The sequence below is a fragment of the Leptinotarsa decemlineata genome, unplaced genomic scaffold (genome assembly GCF_025532065.1).
Source record: "Leptinotarsa decemlineata unplaced genomic scaffold, Ldec_3_MD MMD2_tig00026328_RagTag_RagTag, whole genome shotgun sequence".
Classification (NCBI taxonomy): Eukaryota; Metazoa; Arthropoda; class Insecta; order Coleoptera; family Chrysomelidae; genus Leptinotarsa; species Leptinotarsa decemlineata.
In genome coordinates, this window is record NW_027412688.1 from 37,412,715 (window position 1) to 37,438,716 (window position 26,002).

The 26,002-nt window shown below is 32.6% G+C and overlaps 3 protein-coding genes across 13 annotated transcripts; all 3 read right to left on the minus strand.

The window, feature by feature from the left end:
- Positions 1-796: 796 nt before the first annotated feature.
- Positions 797-6,591, minus strand: LOC111510890 (uncharacterized). 3 transcript variants are annotated; one of them, XM_074182568.1, is made up of 4 exons: positions 5,201-6,591; positions 4,910-5,143; positions 4,529-4,822; positions 797-3,517 (listed from the first exon to the last, which is right to left on the minus strand). In XM_074182568.1, the coding sequence occupies exons 2-4, from the start codon at positions 5,073-5,075 to the stop codon at positions 2,394-2,396; spliced, it is 1,584 nt and encodes a 527-aa protein (XP_074038669.1). In that variant the 5' UTR covers positions 5,076-5,143; positions 5,201-6,591; the 3' UTR covers positions 797-2,393. The 3 variants fall into 3 exon arrangements, with proteins under 3 accessions (XP_074038669.1, XP_023022614.2, XP_074038670.1); XM_023166846.2 differs by having other exon boundaries at positions 5,836-6,590; XM_074182569.1 differs by having other exon boundaries at positions 4,529-4,816; positions 5,836-6,584.
- On the minus strand, positions 797-20,102 carry LOC111510889 (uncharacterized). 5 transcript variants are annotated; one of them, XR_012467303.1, is made up of 5 exons: positions 19,928-20,102; positions 19,016-19,249; positions 18,624-18,929; positions 15,833-17,767; positions 797-1,811 (listed from the first exon to the last, which is right to left on the minus strand). XR_012467303.1 is itself a non-coding variant. In XM_074182561.1 (4 exons), the coding sequence occupies exons 2-4, from the start codon at positions 19,179-19,181 to the stop codon at positions 16,521-16,523; spliced, it is 1,719 nt and encodes a 572-aa protein (XP_074038662.1). In that variant the 5' UTR covers positions 19,182-19,249; positions 19,928-20,102; the 3' UTR covers positions 14,796-16,520. The 5 variants fall into 5 exon arrangements, 4 of the variants coding, with proteins under 4 accessions (XP_074038662.1, XP_074038665.1, XP_074038664.1 ...); XM_074182561.1 differs by lacking the exon at positions 797-1,811 and having other exon boundaries at positions 14,796-17,767; XM_074182564.1 differs by lacking the exon at positions 797-1,811 and having other exon boundaries at positions 14,796-17,767; positions 18,624-18,923; positions 19,928-20,099.
- On the minus strand, positions 8,937-24,911 carry LOC111510895 (uncharacterized). 5 transcript variants are annotated; one of them, XM_074182573.1, is made up of 4 exons: positions 24,328-24,907; positions 24,055-24,240; positions 9,410-10,262; positions 8,937-9,187 (listed from the first exon to the last, which is right to left on the minus strand). In XM_074182573.1, exons 1-4 carry the CDS (start codon positions 24,494-24,496, stop codon positions 9,133-9,135), a joined length of 1,263 nt encoding a protein of 420 aa, XP_074038674.1. In that variant the 5' UTR covers positions 24,497-24,907; the 3' UTR covers positions 8,937-9,132. The 5 variants fall into 5 exon arrangements, with proteins under 5 accessions (XP_074038674.1, XP_074038671.1, XP_074038673.1 ...); XM_074182570.1 differs by having other exon boundaries at positions 8,937-10,262; positions 24,328-24,905; XM_074182572.1 differs by lacking the exon at positions 24,055-24,240 and adding an exon at positions 11,543-11,722 and having other exon boundaries at positions 8,937-10,262; positions 24,328-24,903.
- Positions 24,912-26,002: the final 1,091 nt, after the last annotated feature.

The following is a 26,002-nucleotide window of genomic DNA, read 5'->3' on the forward strand; positions in this document are numbered from 1 at the left end:
ACGGGACACGAAATAACCAACCCAAGTAACCGAGTTGATTTACGGAACATATTCATCATTATCTGCCAGTGACGTAATGATAATTATGGAAAGGCTATATAAGAGAGAAAATTGGCTCCAACAAATAAAAAGAGATATAGAGATTCGCGTTCTGGCATTTCCGTCATTCTTATACTTAACTCTAGATACGCCACGATGTTTTACGTGTTGCATATTTCCACGTAACATGGAAATATGTAACGTGGAATATATGTAAAAATGACGTCAAGTATCAAGCCAAGCTTGATGTAGAATCTGTAACACTCTTACTCATTCCATTGTTCATTTCTCAAACATACACATTGTTTTCGATTTTGTAAAAAGCTTGTAATCCATAACAGAGCATTGTCTTTTACAGCATGGTATATCTTCATCAAAATATTATGATCCACACAGTCGAATGCCCTGTACTGAGGGAGAAAGGGTTTAAAAAGAAATTGATATTTGGGCAATTAGACAAAAAAATGAACAATGAATATAGAATTTAAAAGTAAATAGAGAAACACTTCATTTTCGAAAAAACAAATTATGGTGACATGAAATATAAATAATGAAGAGGTACAATTCTGGAATTATGGGAATCATTTTACAATAGAAAATGACGCCTGTTTTGAGGTATATATTGATCATGCGGATAGTTGAAAAAGACGTCAGTTTCTAAGGGATACAAATTCCCATGACCCGAGAATTATGCTCCACAGCACGAAACATAAACCTTGAACTTTTTCAACAGAGTGATTAAATGAGAAACATTGAGTAAAATTTATCTAAACTTTATTTTCTTCCAACTATTCAAATTTGACTTACTCCTTATTGTTAACAGACATTTTGACAAGTTGTTAGTCATGAAATGATACTAGGTTTCTTAGCTTCAGCAACAGAAAAGATTTTTAACTACTTCTTGAACATTAAATAAATGTGGAAAACTCCCAAAGAAAGAGTATAAAAAAAAACAATAAAAATACTTCATGAAGATATGTAGATCATGCACAAAATATCTTTCAGATACAAACTGATAGAATAAAATTACTCTCTACAAATAACTACTTTCATATGAACATTCAATTACACTGAAATAACTTTATCCCTCTGAGCTTGTACTCAAAACATTCGTTATGTGTGATAGATGGATAATTTATTGATCTTTTAGTTGTATAAAACAATATAAAAGAGATGATTCAAATTTACAGTTCACAAACTATATACATATAAATATATAGAGTTATAAGAATAAAATGCACAGTGAGAGTTTGAAAATGATCAAGCATTGCAGTAGCAAGTGAGTAGCATACATTAAAAAAAAATTAATGATACATTTGCAAGAAAAGTTTCATTCAATAGAACGGCTGCCTGTAATAGTTTGTCTCGAGACCGGTTTCGAAGTATCTACTCCTCCTCAGTGCTGGATGGGTCATTTCAAACAGAATGACTTTAAAAAACGAATCCGCAGGTTTCTAATTCAATTCATTAACGAGTAATAAATACCGAATTAAATTCAACAGATTTTCACAACAAATTATATGAATACAGACACAATTACATCTCAAAAGTGAAAACTATCGAGTAGAGATGCAAACGTATAAGGAAATGAATATTTCGAAATATTAATCTCTCCCAACCAACTGGTGTCTGTCTGGGTAGGATCTTTCCTTTACTGACGAGAGGTAATACCTCGAAACAGCGGTCTGCAGGTGATCTACTTGAATATTTTCAGCATGGACCTGGTGCTTAAAGTAAAACTAAGTCATAGATAAAAAATTAGAGTGACAAACCTAAATTTTGTTTTGTTCAATAACAATAGTAACTCTAGACAATGGCGAGTATTTGCCATAGTTACAACGATGAAAATCTATAGCAAATGTTTCTGTATGCCTTGTACTTCTAGAAGGAACACGTAAGCCAATTTGTGCTAGCAGTGCAGGACAGTAATATAGGATATTCACGTTAAGAAGAGAATGACGTCATTTTTGGTAATTTTGTATATCCAACATAACAACTTCGAAATTCACAATGAAATGCGTTCAATAGCAATGAAACTAGTAAAATTTCATTTTGTAAGTTGCCCAAGTGATAGTAAAATTTCAGACGTTGCCGAATCGAAAAAAACTCGAAAACTGTCAGTCTTCCTTTTCTTTCCAAAACTAACCACTTCTTTTGATAAGACCTGCGTATATTCAATATGCTTAAAGCATTATCGAAACAGTCTCAATAAAGTTGTATTTCAACTAAGTAAATTAATAGTAAGTAAGGTTAATAGCAATAAAACGAATCAACAGTACAAACATATTTGAAGTTCGAAATAGTGCACATGATGGCAACGCTGTAACTCGTCATCTTGTGACGTCATTCTCTTCTCAACGTGAATATCCATAAAGAGTAGACAAGCTGTTGGAAAATGATTCCATGAAACTAATTTCTTTATTCAATTTAATGGACTTATTTTCCAGGAGCTCAAACAGATATTTTGAATGGATTAAACATTTATTGTTTCTCCCCCGAGTGGACTCTAAATGCATCTTCAAGTTGGAATTACAGGAAAAAGATTTAAAACAAATTTCACATTTATATGGTTTTTCCCCGGTGTGAATTCTAGAATGAGTCTTCAGGTGAGAATTACAGGAAAAAGATTTTGAACAGATTTCACATTTATATGGTTTTTCCCCCGTGTGGATTTTGGAATGCCTTGCCAGACCGTAACTATAGAAAAATGATTTTGAACATATTTTACACTTATATGTTTTTTCTGAATGAGTTATAGAATGCTTTTGCAACTCAGAACTATTGGGAAACGATTTTGAACAGATTTCACATTTATATGGTTTATCCCCTGTGTGAATTTTCAAATGCCTCTGCAAGTTGGAAGCATCATGAAAAGATTTTGAACAAATCTCACATTTATGAAGTTTTTCTCCTGTATGAATATTGGAATGCCTCGCTAGGGCAAATCTATGAGAAAAAGATTTTAAACAGATCATACATTTATATGTTTTTTCCCCTGTGTGAATTTTAGAATGATTTCGTAGCTTGGAGCTATTAAGAAATGATTTTAAACATATTTCACATTTATACGACTTTTCTCCTGTGTGAATTCTAGAATGCATTTTTAGGTCAAAACTTTCAAAAAAAGATTTTGAACAAATATCACATTCATATGGTTTTTCTCCTGTATGAATTCTAGAATGCTTCTTCAAGGTAGAACTTTCTAAGAAAGATTTTGAACAGATTTCACATTTGTATGATTTTTCACCTGTATGAATTCTAGAATGCCTTTTCAAGGCAGAATTGCGTAAAAAAGATTTTGAACACAATTCACATTCATACTTTTTTCTTTCAGAATCAACTGTAGAACTATGTGATGTTTCTGTCATATGGAGTCTCTCGTGGTTCTTTAAGTAACTAAAATGAGTGAAAGATTTGAAGCAGAAATTACACTGAATGGGTCTTTCATCTGTATATAATCTTTCATCAGTCGCAAAATCTGAAAAAAAAAATCATTTTATACGTATGAATAGAATAGAAATATATATAGATTGGTGAAAAGCTTCTCGACTTTCTATTTCTCCATCTTTAAACATAAAATGTGGGAACCTTCCTGAGGAAGAAAGAAAGCAATTAAGTTCAAAATAAACTCTTTACGTATATAACACCTCTTCTCCACACCTTCCTGGAGGATGGAGACTATATGGACTATATTGTATATAATGATAATCACACAAAATAAACATTCCAAGCATTGTAGGAATAACCTCTGACTTGATTCTCCAGAACAGAGATATCAACCTACCTAGGAATCTGAGCGATCATATTTCAAGCTGAAATATACGCTATCGATTTGTGTCTTGTGAGATTGGCAGGAACTAACCTCATATAAAAGGCAATAAAAATAATCTCAGACAGCCAAGTGGATCTCAAAGAGCAACATCTAAGTTCATAGCGAACCGCCAAAGAAAACTTTCCTCAATAAAAAGTCTTAACTGATTTTGATTTCTAGCTACACTACATAACGAAGCTGTAGCAATGATCCAATCCAAAATATTTATACACTCTTCGAAGCATGTTACTAAACAAGTATCAGACTACATTGTCCAACAGGCTCACTTGTAGTTCACTTTCTTCTGTAAATCACCATATGCAGAGAATTTGACCGTCGGAAGACAGTGTGCTGTCTCTGTTTAGAAAATGTTGAGAAACAGCAAAACACTTATTTGAGCCTTTTTTAAAGCGAACCAAATCAGGTTTTCAGAGTTTGACAGTGAACGTTAATCAACTTTACAAATGAATCACTAAAAAACAATTCTTGTTTCGTATCTAACCTAAATTAAAGTAAGTCCAACTCAAACAAGTGCTCAGTTCATACTGTTGGATCAATCTTTTGGCGCTATCAGCCCTGAAGAGATCCAAGTGCACTTGCTGCAGAACTAGCACAGCTCACATTTAGACCATGCATACTGAACTTGTCAATTAGTGAGAACTGAGAGACTGCACTTACTTTTCTGTGATTCTCCAAAGGAATCCTGTTCAACCTCTATTTTGGTCATCTTTTCACTGAAATTTTCATAAGAAACATCGTCTTCATTCTCTGAGTTGCCTTGCTCTATTTCCCTCTTGATTTCACTTTTGACAAAGTCCGTATCAACTGACGAGAACTGTTTGCTATCAAGACAACTTTCCTGGTCTGGTGTGAATTTTAAATCAGTGTACTTGATTTTGGAATCTTCAAGTTCCTGAGCTGTGATAGTCTGGTCATCCATTATTTCATTTATGTCCTCATTAGAACCTGCAACTGTTCTTAAGCAATAATCCATTGTCATAATTAGTATAGACATGCATCTCAAAAAAAAGATTCTTTTGACTGAATCATTTTACTTACATTTCATGTTATGAACGCAGATCGTTCCACTTATAAACTCCTTACAGGCTTCACATTTGATAATGGAGTCTTCCCTCATCTCTTCTTTTACTATTTCTATTTTGATATCAATATTTTCGTGACCGAAATCATCATTCCTCTCAATCAACTCTCGATTAATATCCATTATTGAACATTGATTGAAAAAAATCAGGGTCAGTGTGTCTCTCTATAACGTTCTCGTTTTGACTTATCCTAAAATTAATAACACACATGACCTCATAATTTTCCACGAACCCATCTTACACGAACATTGTCGTACATAAATTTTCAACACATCCATATCAGCATAAATTATTAGCAGCGCTCAATAATATGATATCTACAATAATTACTATGTATGCTCAATTCTTCTGAGATAACAACAAAAACAACTCATCAATGATCGTAAGCCTACTACAGGCACAACTTCCAAACATCAGACCTCATCTCCTGATGATGTCAACTTAGTTGGTGAAACACTTGTTGAAAAAGTTCTTTTCAGATTTATTATATATGCTGAAGGTTCTATTTCATGTCTATCTTTCACTTCACCATTTAAAAAACCCAAGAAATTGCTTATTAAAAAAAAAAAGACTTGGGCATAGCTTATAGAATGGATAATTCGAGAAAATTCATCAAAGACAATAAAATCAAAATTTCAATGTCAGATGGATCAGGAGTATATACGGGAAATGTGGGTCTTCAATCCAAACTTTAGATTGGTCAAACGAAGAGAACTTTTGCCAAAAGAATACAGGAAAATGGTAGTAGATTTTTGAATAAATGGTCATTTTTCCTCATCAAGTATTAGCCAATTCCATAATAAATCTTTATCAACATTTATTGATCCCAAGAATAGTGTTATTATAACCTGTAAAATCTTCGTTTTTTTCGATTTTACCTACCAATTATTTTGAGAAGTCAAAAATGAAAATTGAAATTATTATCAGCTTTTACTGCCAAACAGTAAGCTTAAGCTCGTAGAGATAACATATATTTTATCTATACTTGAACTAAACTAAATCAAAACAAAAAGTAAAACTTTCTATGCCTTGAAGTTGGTCTTTAGTCTTCTTTTTTATCTTCTTCATGTATGGCCTATTTGGCTATCCGGCCAAAAGGTTCACTGTTTGTACAGGAGTCAAAAGAGGTTTTAATGAAGTTTTGGAAAAAACAGTACTTTCCAACTTGGGAAAAAAAGAGAATTCCAGTCTATAATATTATTATCAATTCGGAAAACTAATCACTAGTCACTCAGTACTTGAAAACTACACATTGAAGCATAGATCATGTAGTTAAGTTTAAGACACAGTCAATCGAAGCTTTATGACCAAGGATGTCATGGATGGGGTTATAGCATTAGTAATTTGGGGACATAAACAATGGAAAATGGAATAATTAAATGAAATCGGTTGAAAGCGACCCGTTGAGGTGCAAACGGTGGTACGAAAAATACGAATTTTGTCTTTATTGAGTCATACAATATCAGCCACCGTGGTCTTTAAATTATACAAGTTAAATAGTGATTGTTCTAGTATTGGTATTGATAATTCAGGTAACATTTGTTATTTCAGGCACCTAACTTTATTATTGTATATTTAAAGGCTTGTGACAAAATGTGTCAATTTACTTGATAATGGTTTAACAATTAGACAAAGACAAAGCACTTTTTGAATCGCTGAGTATTGCAGCTTTGGTCACATCCGACTCTTCATTTGCCATAGTTACACAAATTTGTGTAAGATATTAGGTTTGTTCTAGCAGCGATTTCAAACGATACGGAATCGTTCGAAGCATGCGCATACGAATATAGGCGTTCTAGCAAAGCAAATCCAGGATTCGAACTAATAGTCGCATGTTCTAGCGAAGACGAAATCCAGTTTGCAAACCGTATGAGAACTGTCGAAGTAGTCCAGAAGAATTCGTAAGGATTTTCAGTTTGTGACATGCGCAATTATTCAGAGTGATCGAGTGATCCGATATCACGTTTGTTATGATTTTGGAATATGGATTTGTTGGTTATGTTATGTACTAAAGAAATGAGAAACCAAAATAGAAATATTTAGTGGCCTGATAATTGGTTTAAAAATCTTCTGTTTGTTGATGTTCATTTCATTGTTTGGCATAAGTTAAATAAACATCCATTCAGGTAAAATAAGAATGATTTTTAAAACAGTATAAAAATATAATTTACTCAAGGGTGGGTACTTTACGACCGGATTAAGAGTCAATTAAAATAATCGGTGCTGAGAATGACACCACATCCTGTCATTTGCTAGAGAGACAGCACAGCCCCAGCACTGATTATTTTAACGGGCTGTTAATCAGGTCGGTAAGTACTCGTCCTAATACATAAACTAATAACTTCTTTCTATATAATATCACATAACAGGAACCCCATGTATGACATAAGATATCAAACTAAATCCCTCATACTAACATTGAATTCAGAATATTTATCAACATCTGAATTTTTATTTTTGCTCATTTGTCTGAGCAAATTATTTCTTGTTTCTAATAATTCATTTCTCTTCTTTCTTATTTATAACTTTTCTTTTTCCAATTTTAACATTTCTTCTATTTTGAATTTTTCCATTTTGACCAAGCCGATGACTATTCAAGCCAATTCAATATGTTCATTTTTATCGGTTTTCACCTTCACTTTTCGCTGCACAAAATATAAATTTCAAATTTCCAACTAATAGGTCAGTTTAAATGACAATTTGACAATTGACATTTATCAACACAAATAAGCGTTCTGGCAGGACATGAATCCCAAACTATTTGCAACCAGTCTCACGGCATACATGCGCAGTTGGCCAGTCCATAACACTAGCTTCAAACCATCCGAAATTTCTTGCTAGAACAAACCTATTAAATACTGATGCACCCGTGATTTTGTTTCATGGGATTTTGAAAGGAGAAAAGACAGAGGGTTCTGGGAGCTGTTCGCTTAAGGTAGCGGTTTTAGAGTGGTGCGAAAGTTTTTGTTTGGGAAGTAAGTCTGCGTGAATTTTGAGGAAGTTCGAAAACTTGGCAGTTTGAAGGGTTCTCTTGACGGTCAATCAAAGGCGGTATATTTTATTTTGGGAGATAGTTTTCCTGGGTGGAATTTTTAATTTTTTTATTCTTGAAAACAGGCGGTTTTGGGTAGTCTTTTATTCTGAAGCGAAAATCGAGCAGTGTAGGGCAAAAGTTTTAAATAGGGGACGAGCAGGAAGAAGACAGCGGTGAGTAAAATACACATGTGTACTAACCATTTTATGATTTTGGGAAGGTATTAGCTATAATAAATTGGTATACAGAGTGGACCTAATAATTGCCTTATAGATTTTTAGCGGTCAGAAATCATCGGCCAAGTTAGAGTATTTCATCACTATCGTATATTATAGTAATAATTTCCGGCGAAGGAGATTTGTTTATGGATATTTTTTTTTACATTTTTGTTCTTTGACTATTATTTTGTTATATATTTTTCCTTTATTTATTGAATATAGTTTCTTTTGAAGGTTTAAGCAGGCTTTCATTTCAAAATCTAACATAGTAACCTCTTGGAAGGAAATGTCTGCGAATTTTTTTAAAAATCTTTTCTCTCTGCAACCAGAGACCTCCTCCTAGTACAGGAGGCTCTTTCGGACTTGCCTAACATCCAAAATTTGATGTGGAGAAATTCGCATCTGGTGACAGTAGCTGCCAAATTTTATTTAAATAAAACAAACACGGAAATAGCGAAAGGGGTACCAAAACTTGATAGATAGTTAATGACGTATTATTTTATTGGTGACTCAGCTATAAAACCGTAGATGTTTCAGCGGGATACGTATAAATAATAATAATAGTAAAACCGTGCCGGATTTACTACAATATGTATGATGACAAATTCACAATTGTTTTGAAGTGGTTGACAATGTAACACGTGTAAAATGATGTTGAAAAATTTTAAATCTCTGAAAGAATAAATAAAATAAAAATGAATAAAATGTTCAAATCATTGAAATTATTAAAAAAAATTTCAACATTTAATTAATTTTCAATAAAATTGTTCTCACATCCACAATGTAAATAAATGAAAGTGAAATTCAACGAAGTCCAATTCTGTTCTACTGTTTCGGCTTCTAATATGTGTGAATTCATTTCAATTGATGGAGTGTCGTCTTCTGAGCGAGTTTATAACTAGCTATCTGTCGAACCAGCTGTTAACGTTAAATGTTAGTGTTGTGTATATTGTGAAGTATTATTTTCACTCTATCCGTACAAGTCCAATTCTACCTAGCAAGGTGTATGTAACTTATCTCATGAAGATTTTAAATATATTTCAATTTCTATGATTTTAATCTTGTGTGAATTTTGGAGTGCCTTGTCAAAACATCTTTACGCGAGAAGGATTGTGAACAGACTTTGCATTCAAATGGTTTTTCACCTGTGTGAGTTCTCAAATGCACAATGAAGGAAGATCTATCGGAAAAAGATTTTGAACAGATTTTGCATTTGTATCGTTTATCTCCTGTGTGAATTCTCAAATGCCTCTTGAAGTTGGAAACATCAGAAAAAAGTTTTGAACAGATTTCACATTCACGAAATTTTTCCCCTGAGTGAATTTTGAAATGCCTTGCTAAGCCATAACGATCAGAAAATGATTTTGAGCATATTTTGCATTTATATGATGTATCTTTGGCGTGAATTTTTAAATGTGTCTGCAAGTCGGAATCATCAAGAAACACATTTGAACAGATTTTGCATTTGTATGACGTATCTCTTGCATGAATTTTTAAATGCCTCTGTAAGTCGGAACCACCAAGAAACACTTTTGAACAAATTTTGCATTTGTATGATGGATATGATGGATCTCTTGCGTGAATTTTCAAATGCCTCTGTAAGTTGGAAACATCAGAAAAAAGTTTTGAACAAACTTCACATTTATGAGGTTTTTCTCCTGTGTGAATTTTGAAGTGCCTTGCTAGGCTATAACTATCGCAAAATGTTTTAAAACATATTTCACATCTATTAGTTTTTTTCCTCGAGTGAATCCTCAAATGAACATCCAAGGCAGACCTATCACAAAACAATTTCGAACAGATTTCGCACTTATAGGATTTCTGATCTGTGTGAATTATGGAGTGCACTTCCAAAGCAGAACTATCAGAAAATGTTTTTAAACAGGTTTCACATTCATAACTTTTCTTTTCTAAATCAATTGTAGAATTATGTGATGCTTCTGTCTTATGATTTCTTTCGTGGTTCTTCAAGAACCTAAAGTGAGTGAATGATCTGGAGCAAAAGTTACACTGAATGGGTTTTTCTTCTGTATGTAGTCTTTCTTTAGTCCCAAAATCTGAAAAAGAAATGTATAATCTTAATTGTTCATGCATGAATGGAAAAGAAACAAAACAGATATTTGTAAAGTCTATGTAGGGTCTTCAGTAATCAGTAATAAGTGGTGTAGTTAAAGTATAAAACTTTTATACTTGATAGTAGGTAAAAACCGAAACCGGTCATGAAAATAAAATAACTAGTGGAAATAAGACAAAAGTGTTTATTCATTTCAATAAAGATATCTAAGATTGTATTCAATGACTGACATTTCCATAGTATAAGACACTACTTTATATTTGGATGAATGTACTCAACATAGAAGTGGTCCTAGATTCGATCCCTGAGGTACTTCAGATAAAGGATTCTAATAAAAAAGATCATAGCCATGAATACAAATTGTTCGTGTTGAAATTGCTGACTTATAGAACCGAATTGTTGAAGTTTTCATAGAAGAATCTTGCTTTAGAAATATACGTGTATATCATATCAACTTGAACACAAATATCTAGGATATCGCTAGCATTTCGAGACATAAACCCGGTGTTATGGTGATATGATACTACAAACTGAACAGTGAACGTGATTACAGATGACAATTTCAGGAAGTTTAGCAAAGTTTGATGGAATTGAAACAGAACAATAATTGCAAATATCAGATGAATCTCCAAACTTGAGAATTGGACTGATAAAACTTTTATTATGTGATGAAACAAAAGAGTTCAACCAAGCATCTTTATACATTCACTATTTTTCAATCATGGGTCAAGTTAGGTGGAAGAACAGATGCCAGGAAGAAACTCCAAAAATCCACAGCCTTCGACCTGCAAAATTGTGACACTGAAAAACTTCCTACATTTTTATACCGCTTGTATTTGTAGCTAACGTTATTGAAGTTTTGTCCTAAAAGGCCATTTATTGTATTCGTTTGAAAATGTCCTGATAGGACAAAACTGCAGTAATGTTAGTAACAAACACAAGAGGTATAAAAACATAGGAAGTTTTATTTCTAATAATTCATGATGAGAATCGATTAATTTAATAATGATTTTTTTTTCCCATCATGAAATATTCCTGGGGTAATTTCATTGCAAGCGTCCCTTTCTCTAAAATGAACTGAGGTTGTGTATAACACACTTCGTTAGACACGTATCTCCTCAAAAACATCAGTAAGGTGATCTAGTGGGTTCTACTAAGGGTTTGGATAACCGACAAACCTAGCTGTGTTGTGTTCAACTACTGTTACGTATTTATTCTTTTCACTGAAATTTTTATAAAAAACATTCTCATCCTCTGATTTACCTTGCTTTGTTTCACCCTCGACAAAGTCCCTGTTAACTGACAAAAACTGTTTACTATCAAGGAAACTTTCCTGGTTTAGTTCGAATTTTAAATCACTACAGTTGACTTTCGAATCTTCCAGTTCTTGGGCTGTAATAAACTGATTATCCGTTAATTCAGAGTTTACGTCCCCATCAAAACCTGCAACTTTTCATAAGCCATCATCCATTCTTATAATTCCTCTTTAGAGACATCTCAAAATATGAAATACTTTTTCTCACAAGATTCACATTTTATCAGGAAATCTTCCTTCATCTCTTCTTTTATTGTTTCTATTTTGATACCAATATTTTCATGAAGAAACTCATCTTTCCCCTTGAACAACTTCTCACCCTGATCAAGATCCATTATTGAATACTATTGAAATACTAAAAATGAATTATAAATTGAATAATTCAATAGGTTTTTCATTATCTCTTGTAAAGGCTTGTAGGAGTGGCAAGTTTGATTTATGTTTAATAACAGTTAACTAGATCATAGTATTCCATAACTATGTTATGGATTATGGAAGAGATGCATAGAAACCATGGAGTTTCAACAGATTGGGTCAACTTTGTACACATGTTGATAGATGAAACTCAAATCGAAGTTTGTCGCTCGTATTTTATTCAAATCTTCAATTCATGGACCATAATGTGAAAAATGTTTCACCAAATATCAATTTATCGCCAAATGTAAATAACATTCAAGTACCAAGTTGACATTGACAAAAAGTGTACATGACAGTCACAGTGTGACACAGTTGACACAATATCGCGTATGTTCCGTTAATCGCCCAGACTCACCGGACTGGTAACTACTTTTCAGTTTTTGGTTAGCACCAACGAACGTTTTTTACGGGACAACTTTATTCATTTTGATTTGTTTTGGTGCGTTGATTTGATTTGTACTTATACAAGATTCTTGGATTACTTCAATTTTTATTATAATGGATATCATAGCAATGTTTTTTTGGAATTACTCACTGACAGTGATAGTTCAAGTAGCGAAGGGGAAGATGGGTTGCAAGTTCGAGGTATTATGAGTAATGTTTTGAGTATCATTAAATTCATTTGAATTTGGAGAATATTACAATGATAATGTTTTACAGTGCCCTGACCTAGAGTTCGAAATTTTATGATGGAAGTAATGGATTTTTACACAGACGTAAAATCTTGAGAAAACTTCAGGATGGACAGGGTCACAGTGTGGCAATTCAAAATTATTTTTCGTATCTGGAGGGATCTCGGGTATGTCATCAGAATATATGTTTTTTATTGAAAAGTCAATGTTGACATTTTCTGAGTTTAAAAAACAAGGAAGATTTGCAATCATATCATTGGCAATGATTTCTGACAATTAGTGTTCGACCGAAAGTTTGGTTTCGGTCGAGTTTGGGCAAAAAAACGGGTTTTAGTTTCGGCGGCAAACCTGTCGAAAATAATACGACCGAAACCCAAACTGCATTCGGGAGTTCCCACGATGTGATCGGTCATGTTCGGCTGGTTAAAATTCATAAAAGTGATATTAGTTAACAACTCAAATTAGCAGTTTTATGTTTAATATTTTTGAAAAGCCATCAATAATATTCAAAAGAAGGATCTACATCTACTCAAATAAACACCTCACCATTTTTAAGTATTTTCAAGACACAATTGATATTTTTTCTTAAATAAGGGTTTTTTATGTTGATTATCAACAAGTAAAAATGTCGAAGACTGCATAACGTAGTGATTTAAAGATAAAAAAATAAAGACCAACTGATTAAAATAACCTTTTCTTTATTTTTCCCTCAAAACATAATCCTTGTAAGGAAGTTTCGATTTCGGCCGAAACTGAGACCATTGGCGAAATTCGTTTTCGGTTTCGGTCGTAAAAACCAGTTTCGGTCGGACACTACTGACAATTTTCCAATTTCGACATTGCAGTGCCCACAAAACAGAATCTGATCTTCCTGAAAACAATAATGAAAATTGAAACCTATTTTATCACAACGCAGATTCAGTGACACCCGAAAACAAAAAAAAAGTTAATTTCGGTTTCAAGAATCAAATATCTACATCAAAGGTTCCAGTAATTATCTCGCAAATGTTCCTTATTTGATGATACTGAATCGGGAAATAATGAAACAATATCGTCTGATGTTGACTGCTTCAAAAAAATATGAATACATAAACCGCCCTATTTGTTTTTGAATACTATAGATATCCGAAACACTCCCGTACAAATGTAATGAAAAATAAAACTCACATTAACTTTCATTGTGGTATCAGAAAAACAATTATAAAATAGGGTTTAATTCAAGCTTTCAAAGGGCAAACAGCTACAAAAAATAAAAAAATGACAAGTGACAAACAACTCACCGGACTCACCGATCTCTAAACATCGGTCGTTTCGGTGACAGATAATCAACCAAACTTCAGGAAAAATTTACCAGTTTTTCAGAAATATGACATTTACGGGGCACGAAATAACCAACCAAAGTAACCAAGTTGATTTACGGAACATATTTATCATTATCTGACAGTGACGTAATGATAATTATGGAAAGGCTATATAAGAGAGAAAATTGGCTCCAACAAATAAAAAGAGATATAGAGATTCGCGTTCTGGCATTTTCGTCATTCATATACTTAACTGTAGATACGTCACGATGTTTTACGTGTTGCATATTTCCATGTGTAAATTTTAGGGTTTGATTTATCAGATTTGTCTGGACAGCAGATGTAGAATCTGTAACACTCTTACTCATTCCATTGTTCATTTCTCAAACATACACATTGTTTTCGATTTTGTAAAAAACTTGTAATCCATAACAGAGCATTGTCTTTTACAGCATGGTATATCTTCATCAAAATATTATGATCCACACAGTCGAATGCCCTGTCCTGAGGGAGAATGGGTTTAAAAAGAAATTGATATTTGGGCAATTAGACAAAAAAATGAACAATGAATATAGAATTTAAAAGTAAATATAGAAACACTTCATTTTCGAAAACACAAATTATGGTGACATGGAATATAAATAATGAAGAGGTACAATTCTGGAATTATGGGAATCATTTTACAATAGAAAATGACGCCTGTTTTGAGGTATATATTGATCATGCGGATAGTTGAAAAAGACGTCAGTTTCTAAGGGATACAAATTCTCATGACCCGAGAATTATGCCCCACAGCACGAAACATAAACCATGAACTTTTTCAACAGAGTGATTAAATGAGAAACATTGAGTAAAATTTATCTAAACTTTATTTTCTTCCAACTATTCACATTTGATTTATTCCTTATTGTTAACAGACATTTTGACAAGTTGTTAGTCATGAAATAATACTGGATTTCTTAGCTTCAGCTACAGAAAAGATTTTTAACTACTTCTTGAACATTAAATAAATGTGGAAAACTCCCAAAGAAAGAGTATAAAAAAACAATAAAAATTCTTCATGAAGATATTTAGATCATGCACAAAATATCTTTCAGATACAAACTGATAGAATAAAATTACCCTCTGCAAATAACTACTTTCATATGCACATTCAATTACACTGAAATAACTTTTTCCCACTGAGCTTGTACTCAAAACATTCGTTATGTGTGATAGATGGATAATTTATTGATCTTTCAGTTGTATAAAACAATATAAAAGAGATGATTCAAATTTACAGTTCACAAACTATATACATATAAATATATAGAGTTATAAGAATAAAATGCATAGTGAGAGTTTGAAAATGATCAAGCATTGCAGTAGCAAGTGAGTAGCATACATTAAAAAAAAATTAATGATACATTTGCAAGAAAAGTTTCATTTAATAGAACGGCTGCCTCTAATAGTTTGTCTCGAGACCGGTTTCGAATTATCTACTCCTCCTCAGTGCTGGATGGGTCATTTCAAACAGAATGACTTCAAAAAACGAATCCGCATGTTTCTAATTCAATTCATTAACGAGTAATAAATACCGAATTGAATTTAACAGATTTTCACAACAAATTATATGAATACAGACACAATTACATCTCAAAAGTGAAAACTATCGAGTAGAGATGCAAACGTATAAGGAAATGAATATTTCGAAATATTAATCTCTCCCAACCAAGTAGTGTCTGTCTGGGTAGGATCTTTCCTGTACTGACGAGAGGTAATACCTCGAAACCGCGGTCTGCAGGTGATCTAGTTGAATATTTTCAGCATGGACCTGGTGCTGGATGAACATCTAACTTACTTGCTTAAAGTAAAACTAACTCATAGATAAAAAATTAGAGTGACAAACCTAAATTTTGTTTTGTTTAATAACAATAGTAACCAATAGTAACTCTAGACAATGGCGAGTATTTGCCATAGTTACAACGATGAAAATCTATAGCAAATGTTTCTGTATGCCTTGTACTTCTAGAAGGAACACGTAAGCCAATTTGTGCTAGCAGTGCAGGACAGTTAATATAGGATATTCACGTTAAGAAGAGAATGACGTCATTTTTGGTAATTTTGTATATCCAACATAACAACTTCGAAATTCACAATGAAATGCGTTCAATAGCAATGAAACTAGTAAAATTTCATTTTGTAAGTTGCCCAAGTGATTGTAAACTCGAAAACTGTCAGTCTTTCTTTTCTTCTCAAAACTAATCACTTTTTTTGATAAGACCTCCGTATATTCAATATGCTTAAAGCATTATCGAAACAGTCTCAATAAAGTTGTATTTCAACTAAGTAAATTAATAGTAAGGTTAATAGCAATAAAACAAATCAACAGTACAAACATATTTGAAGTTCGAAATAGTGCACATGATGGCAACGCTGTAACTCGTCATCTTGTGACGTCATTCTCTTCTCGACGTGAATATCCATAAAGAGCAGACAAGCTGCTGGAAAATGGTTCCATGAAACTAATTTCTTTATTAAATTTAATGGACTTATTTTCCAGGAGCTCAAACAGATATTTTGAATGAATTAAACATTTATTGTTTCTCCCCCGAGTGGACTCTAGAATGCATCTTCAAGTTGGAATTACAGGAAAAAGATTTAAAACAAGTTTCACATTTATATGGTTTTTCTCCTGTGTGAATTCTAGAATGAGTCTTCAGGTGAGAATTACAGGAAAAAGATTTTGAACAGATTTCACATTTATATGGTTTTTCCCCCGTGTGGATTTTGGAATGCCTTGCCAGACCGTAACTATAGAAAAATGATTTTGAACAAATTTTGCACTTATATGTTTTTTCTGAATGAGTTATAGAATGCTTTTGCAAGTCAGAACTATTGGGAAACGATTTTGAACAGATTTCACATTTATATGGTTTATCCCCCGAGTGAATTCTCAAATGCCTCTGCAAGCAAAAACCATTAAAAAAAGATTTCAAACAGATTTCGCATTTATGAGGTTTTTCCTTTGTGTGAATTTTGGAATGCCTTACTAGGCCAGAACTATAGAAAAAGGATTTTGAACAGATTGAACATTTATATTTTTTTTGTCCGTGAATTACAGAATGCGTTCGAAAGTCAGATTTATTAGAAAAAGATTTTGAACAGATTTCACACTTATATGGTTTATCCCCTGTGTGAATTTTCAAATGCCTCTGCAAGTTGGAAGCATCATAAAAAGATTTTGAACAAATCTCACATTTATGAAGTTTTTCTCCTGTATGAATATTGGAATGCCTCGCTAGGGCAAATCTATGAGAAAAAGATTTTAAACAGATCATACATTTATATGTTTTTTCCCCTGTGTGAATTTTAGAATGATTTCGTAGCTTGGAGCTATTAAGAAATGATTTTAAACATATTTCACATTTATACGACTTTTCTCCTGTGTGAATTCTAGAATGCATTTTTAGGTCAAAACTTTCAAAAAAAGATTTTGAACAAATATCACATTCATATGGTTTTTCTCCTGTATGAATTCTAGAATGCTTCTTCAAGGTAGAACTTTCTAAGAAAGATTTTGAACAGATTTCACATTTGTATGGTTTTTCACCTGTATGAATTCTAGAATGCCTTTTCAAGACAGAATTGCGTAAAAAAGATTTTGAACACAATTCACATTCATACTTCTTTCTTCCTGAATCAACTGTAGAACTATTTGATGTTTCTGTCATATGGAGTCTCTCATGGTTCTTCAAGTAACTAAAATGAGTGAAAGATTTGAAGCAGAAATTACACTGAATGGGTCTTTCATCTGTATATAATCTTTCATCAGTCTCAAAATCTGAAAAAAAAAGTATAATCTTAATTGTTTACGTATGAATAGGTAAAAATGATTGGTAAAAATCTTCTTGACTTTCTATTTCTCCATATTTAAACATAAAATGTGGAAAACATCCAAAGGAAGAAAGATAGCAATTAAATTCAAAATAAACTCTTTACGTACATTACAGAGATATCAACCTGCCTAGGAACCTATGCGACTGTATTTCAAGCTGAAATATACGCTATTGATTTGTGTGTTGTGAGATTGGCAGAAACCAACCTCATATAAAAGTCAATCAAGATATTTTCGAACAGCCAAGCGGATCTCAAAGAGCAACATCTAAGTTTGTAAAGAACTGTCAAAAAAGACTCTCCTCAATAAATAGTCTCAACTTGTTCTGGTTTCTGGCCACAGTAAGTAACGGAGCTGCAGCAATGATCAAATCCAAAATATTTATACACTCTTCGAAGCAGAGTTACTAGACAAGTATTAGACAACATTGTCCAACTGGCTTACTTGTAGTTCACTCTCTTCTGTGAATCACCATATGCAGATACTTTGACTGTCGGAAGACAATGCTTGCTGTCTCTGTTTAGAAAACCGTGAAACAGCAAAGCACATACTTTGAGCCTTTTTTTAAAGCGAAACAAATCAGGTTTTCAGAGTTTGACATTGACAGGTAATCAACTTTAGAAATCAATCAATGAAAAACAATTCTTGTTTCGTACCTAACCTAAATTAAAGTAAGTCCAACTTAAACCAGTGCTCAGTGCCGAAAAGAGCCAAGTGCTCTTGCTGCAGAACAAGTGCAGCTCACATTCAGACCATGCATACTGAACTTGTCAATTAGTGAGAACTGAGATACTGCACTTACTTTTCTGAGATTGTCCAGAGGAATCCTGTTCAGACCTTGAACCAACCTCTGTTTTGGTCATCTTTTCACTGAAATTTTCATAAGAAACATCGTCTTCATCCTCTGAGTTGCCTGGCTCTATTTCCCTCTTGATTTCACTTTTGACAAAGTCCGTATCAACTGACGAGAACTGTTTACTATCAAGACAACTTTCCTGGTCTGGGGTGAATTTTAAATCACTAAACTTGATTTTGGAATCTTCAAGTTCCTGAGCTGTGATAGTCTGGTCATCCAATATTTCATTTATGTCCTCATTAGAACCTGCAACTGTTCTTAAGCAAAAATCCATTCTAATAATTAGTGTAGACATGCATCTCAAAAAAGGATTCTTTTGACTGAATCATTTTACTTACAATTCATGTTATGAACGCAGATCGTTCCACTTATAAACTCCTTACAGGCTTCACATTTGATAATGGAGTCTTCCCTCATCTCTTCTTTCACTATTTCTATTTTGATATCAATATTTTCGTGACCGAAATTATCATTCCTCTCAGTCAACTCACGATTAATATCCATTATTGAACGTTGATTGAAAAAAATCAGGGTCAGTGAGTTTCTCTATAAGGTTCTCGTTTTGACTTATCCTAAAATTAATAACACAGGTGATTTCGCAATTTTCCACAAACCATCTTACACGGACATTGTCGTACATAAATTTTCAACACATCCATATCAGCATAAATTATTAGCAGCATCCAATAATATGATATCAACAATAATTACTATGTATGCTCAATTCTTCTGAGAAAACAGCAAAAACAACCCATCAATGATCGTAAGCACAACTTTCAAACACCAGACCTCATCTCCTGATGATGTCAACTTGGATGGTGAAACACTTGTTGAGAAAGTTCTTTCAGATTTATTATATATGCTGAAGGTTCTATTTCATGTCTATCTTTCACTTCACCTATTTGATAAACCCAAGAAATTGCTTATTAAAAAAAAAGACTTGGGCATAGCTTATAGAATGGATAATTTGAGGAAATTCATCAAAGACAATGAAATCAAAATTTCAATGTCAGATAGATCAGGAGTATTTATGGGAAATGTGGTTTTCAATCCAAACTTTAGATTGGTCAAACGGCGAGAATTTTTGCCAAAAGAATACAGGAAAATGGTAGTAGATTTTTGAATAAATGGTCATTTTTCCTCATTAAGTATCAGCCAATTCCATCATAAATCTTTATCAACATTTATTGATCCCAAGAATAGTGTTATTATAACCTGTAAAATCTTCGTTTTTTTTCGATTTTACCTACCAATTTTTTGAGAAGTCAAAAATGAAAATTGAAATTATTATCAGCTTTTATTGCCAAACAGTAAGCTTTAGCTCGTAGAGATAACATATATTTTATCTATGCTTGGCTAAACTAAACCAAAACAACAAGTAAAACTTTCTATGCTTTGAAGCTAGTCTTTCGTCTTCTTTTTTATCTTCTTCATGTATGGCCTATTTGGGTGTCCGGCCAAAAGGTTCACTGTTTGTACAGGAGTCAAAAGAGGTTTTAGTGAAGTTTTGGAAAAAACTACTTTCTAACTTGGGAAAAAACAGAATTCCAGTCTATTATATTATTATCAATTCGGAAAACTAACCACTAGTCACTCAGTACTTGAAAACTACACATTGAAGCATAGATCATGTAGTTAAGTTTAAGACACATTCAATTGAAGCTTTACCGAAGAAGATGACATGAACGGGGTTATGGCATTAGTATTTTGGGGACGTAAACAATGGAAAATGGAATAATTAAATGAAATTGGTTGAAAGCGACCCGTTGAGGTGCAGACGGTGGTACGAAAAGTAAGAATTTTGTCTTTATTGAGTCATACAATATCAGCCACCATGGTCTTTAATTAATAGAGTTTTGACCAATGTATTGGTCACACAATGATTACTAATTGCTCTGTTAAGATACTCATGAACCAAGGATTTTCTTAGAGGTTTAGGCATAGCCGAAAAGTAGTTAGTCCCATAAACTTGAAATAACAAAAAATGTTACCTGAATTATCAATACCAATACTAGAACCATTATATGGTTAGTCTATATACAAAGTTAGAACAATAACTAACTTGTATAATCTATCAAGATTACCAACTATTGATCTCCAGCTATCAATGGATCCTAGACTAACTGACAAAATTCACAAATTCAAAAGGGGAGAGTTGTATAGTTCCAGTTGATCATCGATGGTTTTGAAATTGTGGTTTTTATAAAATTTATTCAATTCATTTCCAAATAAATTGTATAAAAACCACAATTTCAAAACCATCAATGATCAACTAAAATTATGCAACTCTCCTCTTTGAATTTTGACAATTAATTGATAGCAGGAAAAATCCACAAGTAGGTTTTTGGAGATCAATAGTTGGCAATCTTGATAGATTATACAAGTTAAATAGTACTTATGATGCACTGTTTGGAACCTTTGGTGTAGTAATAACTCCAGTAATATTCGTAAGTTAAATAGCGATTGTTCTAGTATTGGTATTGATAATTCAGGTAACATTTGTTATTTCAGGTACCTAACTGTATTATTGTATATTTAAAGGCTTGTCACAAACTGTATCAATTTACTGGATTAATAGTTTAACAAACCGTAACCGGTCGTAATAAAAAACTTGCTAGACAAAGCGCTTTTTGAATCGCCGAGTATTGCAGCTTTGGTCACATCCGACTCTTTATTTACACAAATTTGAGTAAGGTATTAAAATACACAAACAAAAGTTCAACCAAAATTCACAAATCATTTATTAAATACCAAAGTAAAAAATAATGATACGTACAATGACAACAAATTCACAATAATTGTTTTTAAGTGGTTGACAATGTTACAGGTCTAAAATGGTGTTTAAAGATTCGAAATCTCTGAAAGAATAAATATAATAAAAATGAATAAAATGTTAAAATCATTGAAATTATTTTAAAAAAATTTCAACATTTCATTAATTTTCAATAAAATTGTTCTTACATCCACAATGTAAATAAATGAAAGTGAAATTCAACAAAGTCCAATTATGTTCTACTGGAGTGTCATTTTCTGATCCAGTTTATACTTCGCTATCTGTCGTACCAGCTGTTAAATGTTGGTGTTGTGTATATTGTGAAGTATTATTTTCACTCTATCCGTACAAGTCCAATTCTACCTATCAAGGTATATGTAACTTATCTCATGAAGATTTCAATTATATTCCAATTTCTATGATTTTAATCTTGTGTGAATTTTGGAGTGCCTTGTCAAAACATCTTTACGGGAAAAGGATTGTGAACAGACTTTACATTCAAATGGTTTTTCACCTGTGTGAGTTCTTGAATGCACAATGAAGGAAGATCTATCGGAAAAAGATTTTGAACAGATTTTGCATTTGTATCGTTTATCTCCTGCGTGAATTCTCAAATGCCTCTTGAAGTTGGAAACATCAGAAAAAAGTTTTGAACAGATTTCACATTCACGAAATTTTTCCACTGTGTGAGTTTTGAAATGCCTTGCTAAGCCATAACTATCAGAAAATGACTTTGAACAGATTTTGCATTTATATGATGTATCTTTTGCATGAATTTTTAAATGCGTCTGCAAGTCGGAAACGTCAAGAAACACTTTCGAACAGATTTTGCATTTGTACGATGTATCTCTTGAATGAATTTTTAAATGCCTCTGCAAGTCGGAACCATCAAGAAACACTTTTGAACAAATTTTGCATTTGTATGATGGATATGATGGATCTCTTGCGTGAATTTTCAAATGCCTCTGTAAGTTGGAAACATCAGAAAAAAGTTTTGAACAAACTTCACATTTATGAGGTTTTTCTCCTGTGTGAATTTTGAAATGCCTCGCTAGGCTATAACTATCGGAAAATGTTTTAAAACATATTTCACATCTATTAGTTTTTCTCCTCGAGTGAATTCTCAAATGAACATCCAAGGCAGACCTATCACAAAACAATTTCGAACAGATTTCGCACTTATTGGGTTTCTGATCTGTATGAACTATGGAGTGCACTTCCAAAGCAGAACTATCAGAAAATGTTTTTGAACAGGTTTCACATTCATAACTTTTTTTTTCTAAATCTATTATAGAACTATGTGATGCTTCTGTCTTATGGGATCTCTCGTGGTTCTTCAAGAACCTAAAGTGAGTGAATGATCTGGAGCAAAAGTTACACTGAATTGGTTTTTCTTCTGTATGTACTCTTTCTTTAGTCCCAAAATCTGAAAAAGAAATGTATAATCTCAATTGTTCATGCATGAATGGAAAAGGAACAAAACAGATATTTGTAAAGTCTGTGTAGGGTCTTCAGTAATCAGTAATAAGTGGTGTAGTTAAAGTATAAAACTTTTATACTTGATAGTGGGTAAAACCCGAAACCAGTCATAAAAATAAAATAACTAGTGGAAATAAGACAAAAGTGTTTATTCATTTCAATAAAGATATCTAAGATTGAATTCAATGACTGACATTTCCATAGTATAAGACACTACTTTATATTTGGATGAATGTACTCAACATAGAAGTGGTCCTAGATTCGATTCCTGAGGTCTTATAAATGAAGGATTCTAATAAAAAAAATCATAGCCATGAATACAAATTGTTCACGTTGAAATTGCTGACTTATAGAACCAATTTGTTAAGTTTTTATAGAAGAATCTTGCTTTAGAAATATTCGTGTATATCATATAACTTGAACACAAATATCTAAGATATCGCTAGCATTTCGAGACATAAACCCGGTGTTATGGTGATATGATATTACAAACTGAACAATGTACGTGATTATAGATGGCAATTTCAAGAACTTTAATTGCAAATATCAGATGAATCTCCAAACTTGAGAACTGGACTGATAAAACTTTTATTATGTGATGATACAAAAGAGTTCAACCAGGCATCTTTATACATTCACTATTTGTGACACTGAAAAACTTCCTACATTTTTATACCACTGGTATTTGTAGCTAACGTTATTGAAGTTTCGTCCTAAAAGGCCATTTATTGTATTCGTTTGAAAATGTCCTGATAGGACGAAACTGCAGTATTGTTAGTAACAAACACAAGCGGTATAAAAACATAGGAAGTTTTATTTCTCATATTTCATGATGAAAATCCATTAATTTAATAATGATTCTTTTTTCTACATCATGAAATGTTCCTGGGGTAATTTCATTGCAAGCGTCCCTTTCTCTAAAATGAACCGAGGTTGTGTATAACACACTTCCTTAGACACGTATCTCCTCGAAAACATCTAAAGGCATCAGTAAGGTGATCTAGTGGGTTCTACTAAGGGTTTGGATAACTGACAAAACTAGCTGTGTTGTGTTCAACTACTGTTACGTCTTGATCGTCTTTTCACTGAAATTTGTATAAAAAACATTCTCATCCTCTGATTTACCTTGTTCTGTTTCACCCTCGACAAAGTCCCTGTTAACTGACAAAAACTGTTTATTATCAAGGAAACTTTCCTGGTTTAGTTTGATTTTTAAATCACTACAGTTGACTTTCGAATCTTCCAGTTCTTGGGCTGTAATAAACTGATTATCCGTTATTTCAGAGTTTACGTCCCCATCAAAACCTGCAACTTTTCATAAGCCATCATCCATTCTTATAATTCCTCTTGAGAGACATCTCAAAATATGAAATACTTTTTCTGAATAATTATACGTACATTTCATATTATGAATGCAGATTGTTCCACTTATAGACTCCTTACAAAATTCACATTTTATCACGAAATCTTCCTTCATCTCTTCTTTTATTGTTTCTATTTTGATACTATTTTCATCGAGAAACTCATCTTTCCCCTCCAAAAACTTCTCACCCTGATTATGATCCATTATTGAACGTTGAAATACTAAGAATTAATTTCTAAATTAAATAATAATTTATTAGATTTTACATCATTTCTTATACGGGCTTGTAAGAGTAGCAAGTTTGATTTTTATTTAATGAATAGTCAACTAGGTCACAGAATTATAAGGTTATGGAGTACTGTCAAAAAAAGAGTCAGTTTTCCGGACTCTGAATCACAAACCACCTACTAAGTAAGTAAGTAGTTAGTGCTCTGAATTACGAAGTAACATAAACTTTCACGCTGATACTATACTTTACAACACCCTCTACACGCTGCCTTTTATTCCAAAGAGGCGACCTAGAACCCTGCTCTTAAGTTATGGAAATTACGTCATTTCAACGTCACTTCTCAATTGAGAAAGATTTTCATGACTCGATAATCAGATCTCTGGGTCTGAATATATAAATAAATTTATTGTTTTCACGAAAGCTGCTACAGATCCCATAAATCATAAAATATAATTTCGAGTTCCGTGTTTCGGAATGTAAGAATAACATCACAACACCACAGAACAGTCAGGACACAGAATAGTGAACAATTGTTTACTATTCCGTAGTCAAAAAAACTCTGAACACACCTAACTAATCATTCTGTAGTTCTGATCTAAGGTGTTTTCTGGCGGTGTAATCGAAAACGATTCGTAATTATGTCATTAACAATCACAGGGGTATGTGGTCTGTGTTAACCACAAACTACTTATAGTAGGTGGTTTGTTCGCCAGAATGGAATGATTCAATTTGTATCAGTCGTCAAAACAAACTTCAATTTTTTCTAATGTCAATTATAATTAGATTTGGGCAAGTAATAATTTTCCAGCTTCATTTTGTACATCCTTACAACGTATTTGATGAAAAGTTTTCAACACTTTATAATTATTACTATCAAAATAAAGCAGAAACTGACTTAACGTAATGTCAAATTCCGTTTCAAAACCAACCTCAATTGAAAGTTTTTCAATTGAAAACGTGAATTTGAAAGATACTTCATAAGAGTTTTGAACTACTTAAAAATTTTCGCCACAAAAACACTTGGTTTTCTGAAAATAATGGGAAGATGAAAATCTAAATCAACATTAACCATACCAAAACCTCACTGATGTTTCCATGTCTAGTTGGAAAACTCCAGACATCACCAGAAGATGGCAAACGAGACTTTGCCGAAACATCGTGAATCGTGAGAATAATCTTTATGGGGATAAAATACACAGAACACGGAGCAAAACCCAAGAAAACAGCTCCATCATAGTTTGTCTGTGAGAATCTTCGAGCTTATATATATATATATATATATATATATATATATATATATATATATATATATATATATATATATATATATATATATATATATATATATATATATATATTTATATATATATATATATATATATAAATGCAACTCCGTGCATTTGTATTTCTATCTTTTGGTAACCAAGTGTTGCCCATCCTTACACTTGGCTGCACCATACTGATGATGGGCCAAAAGCCCG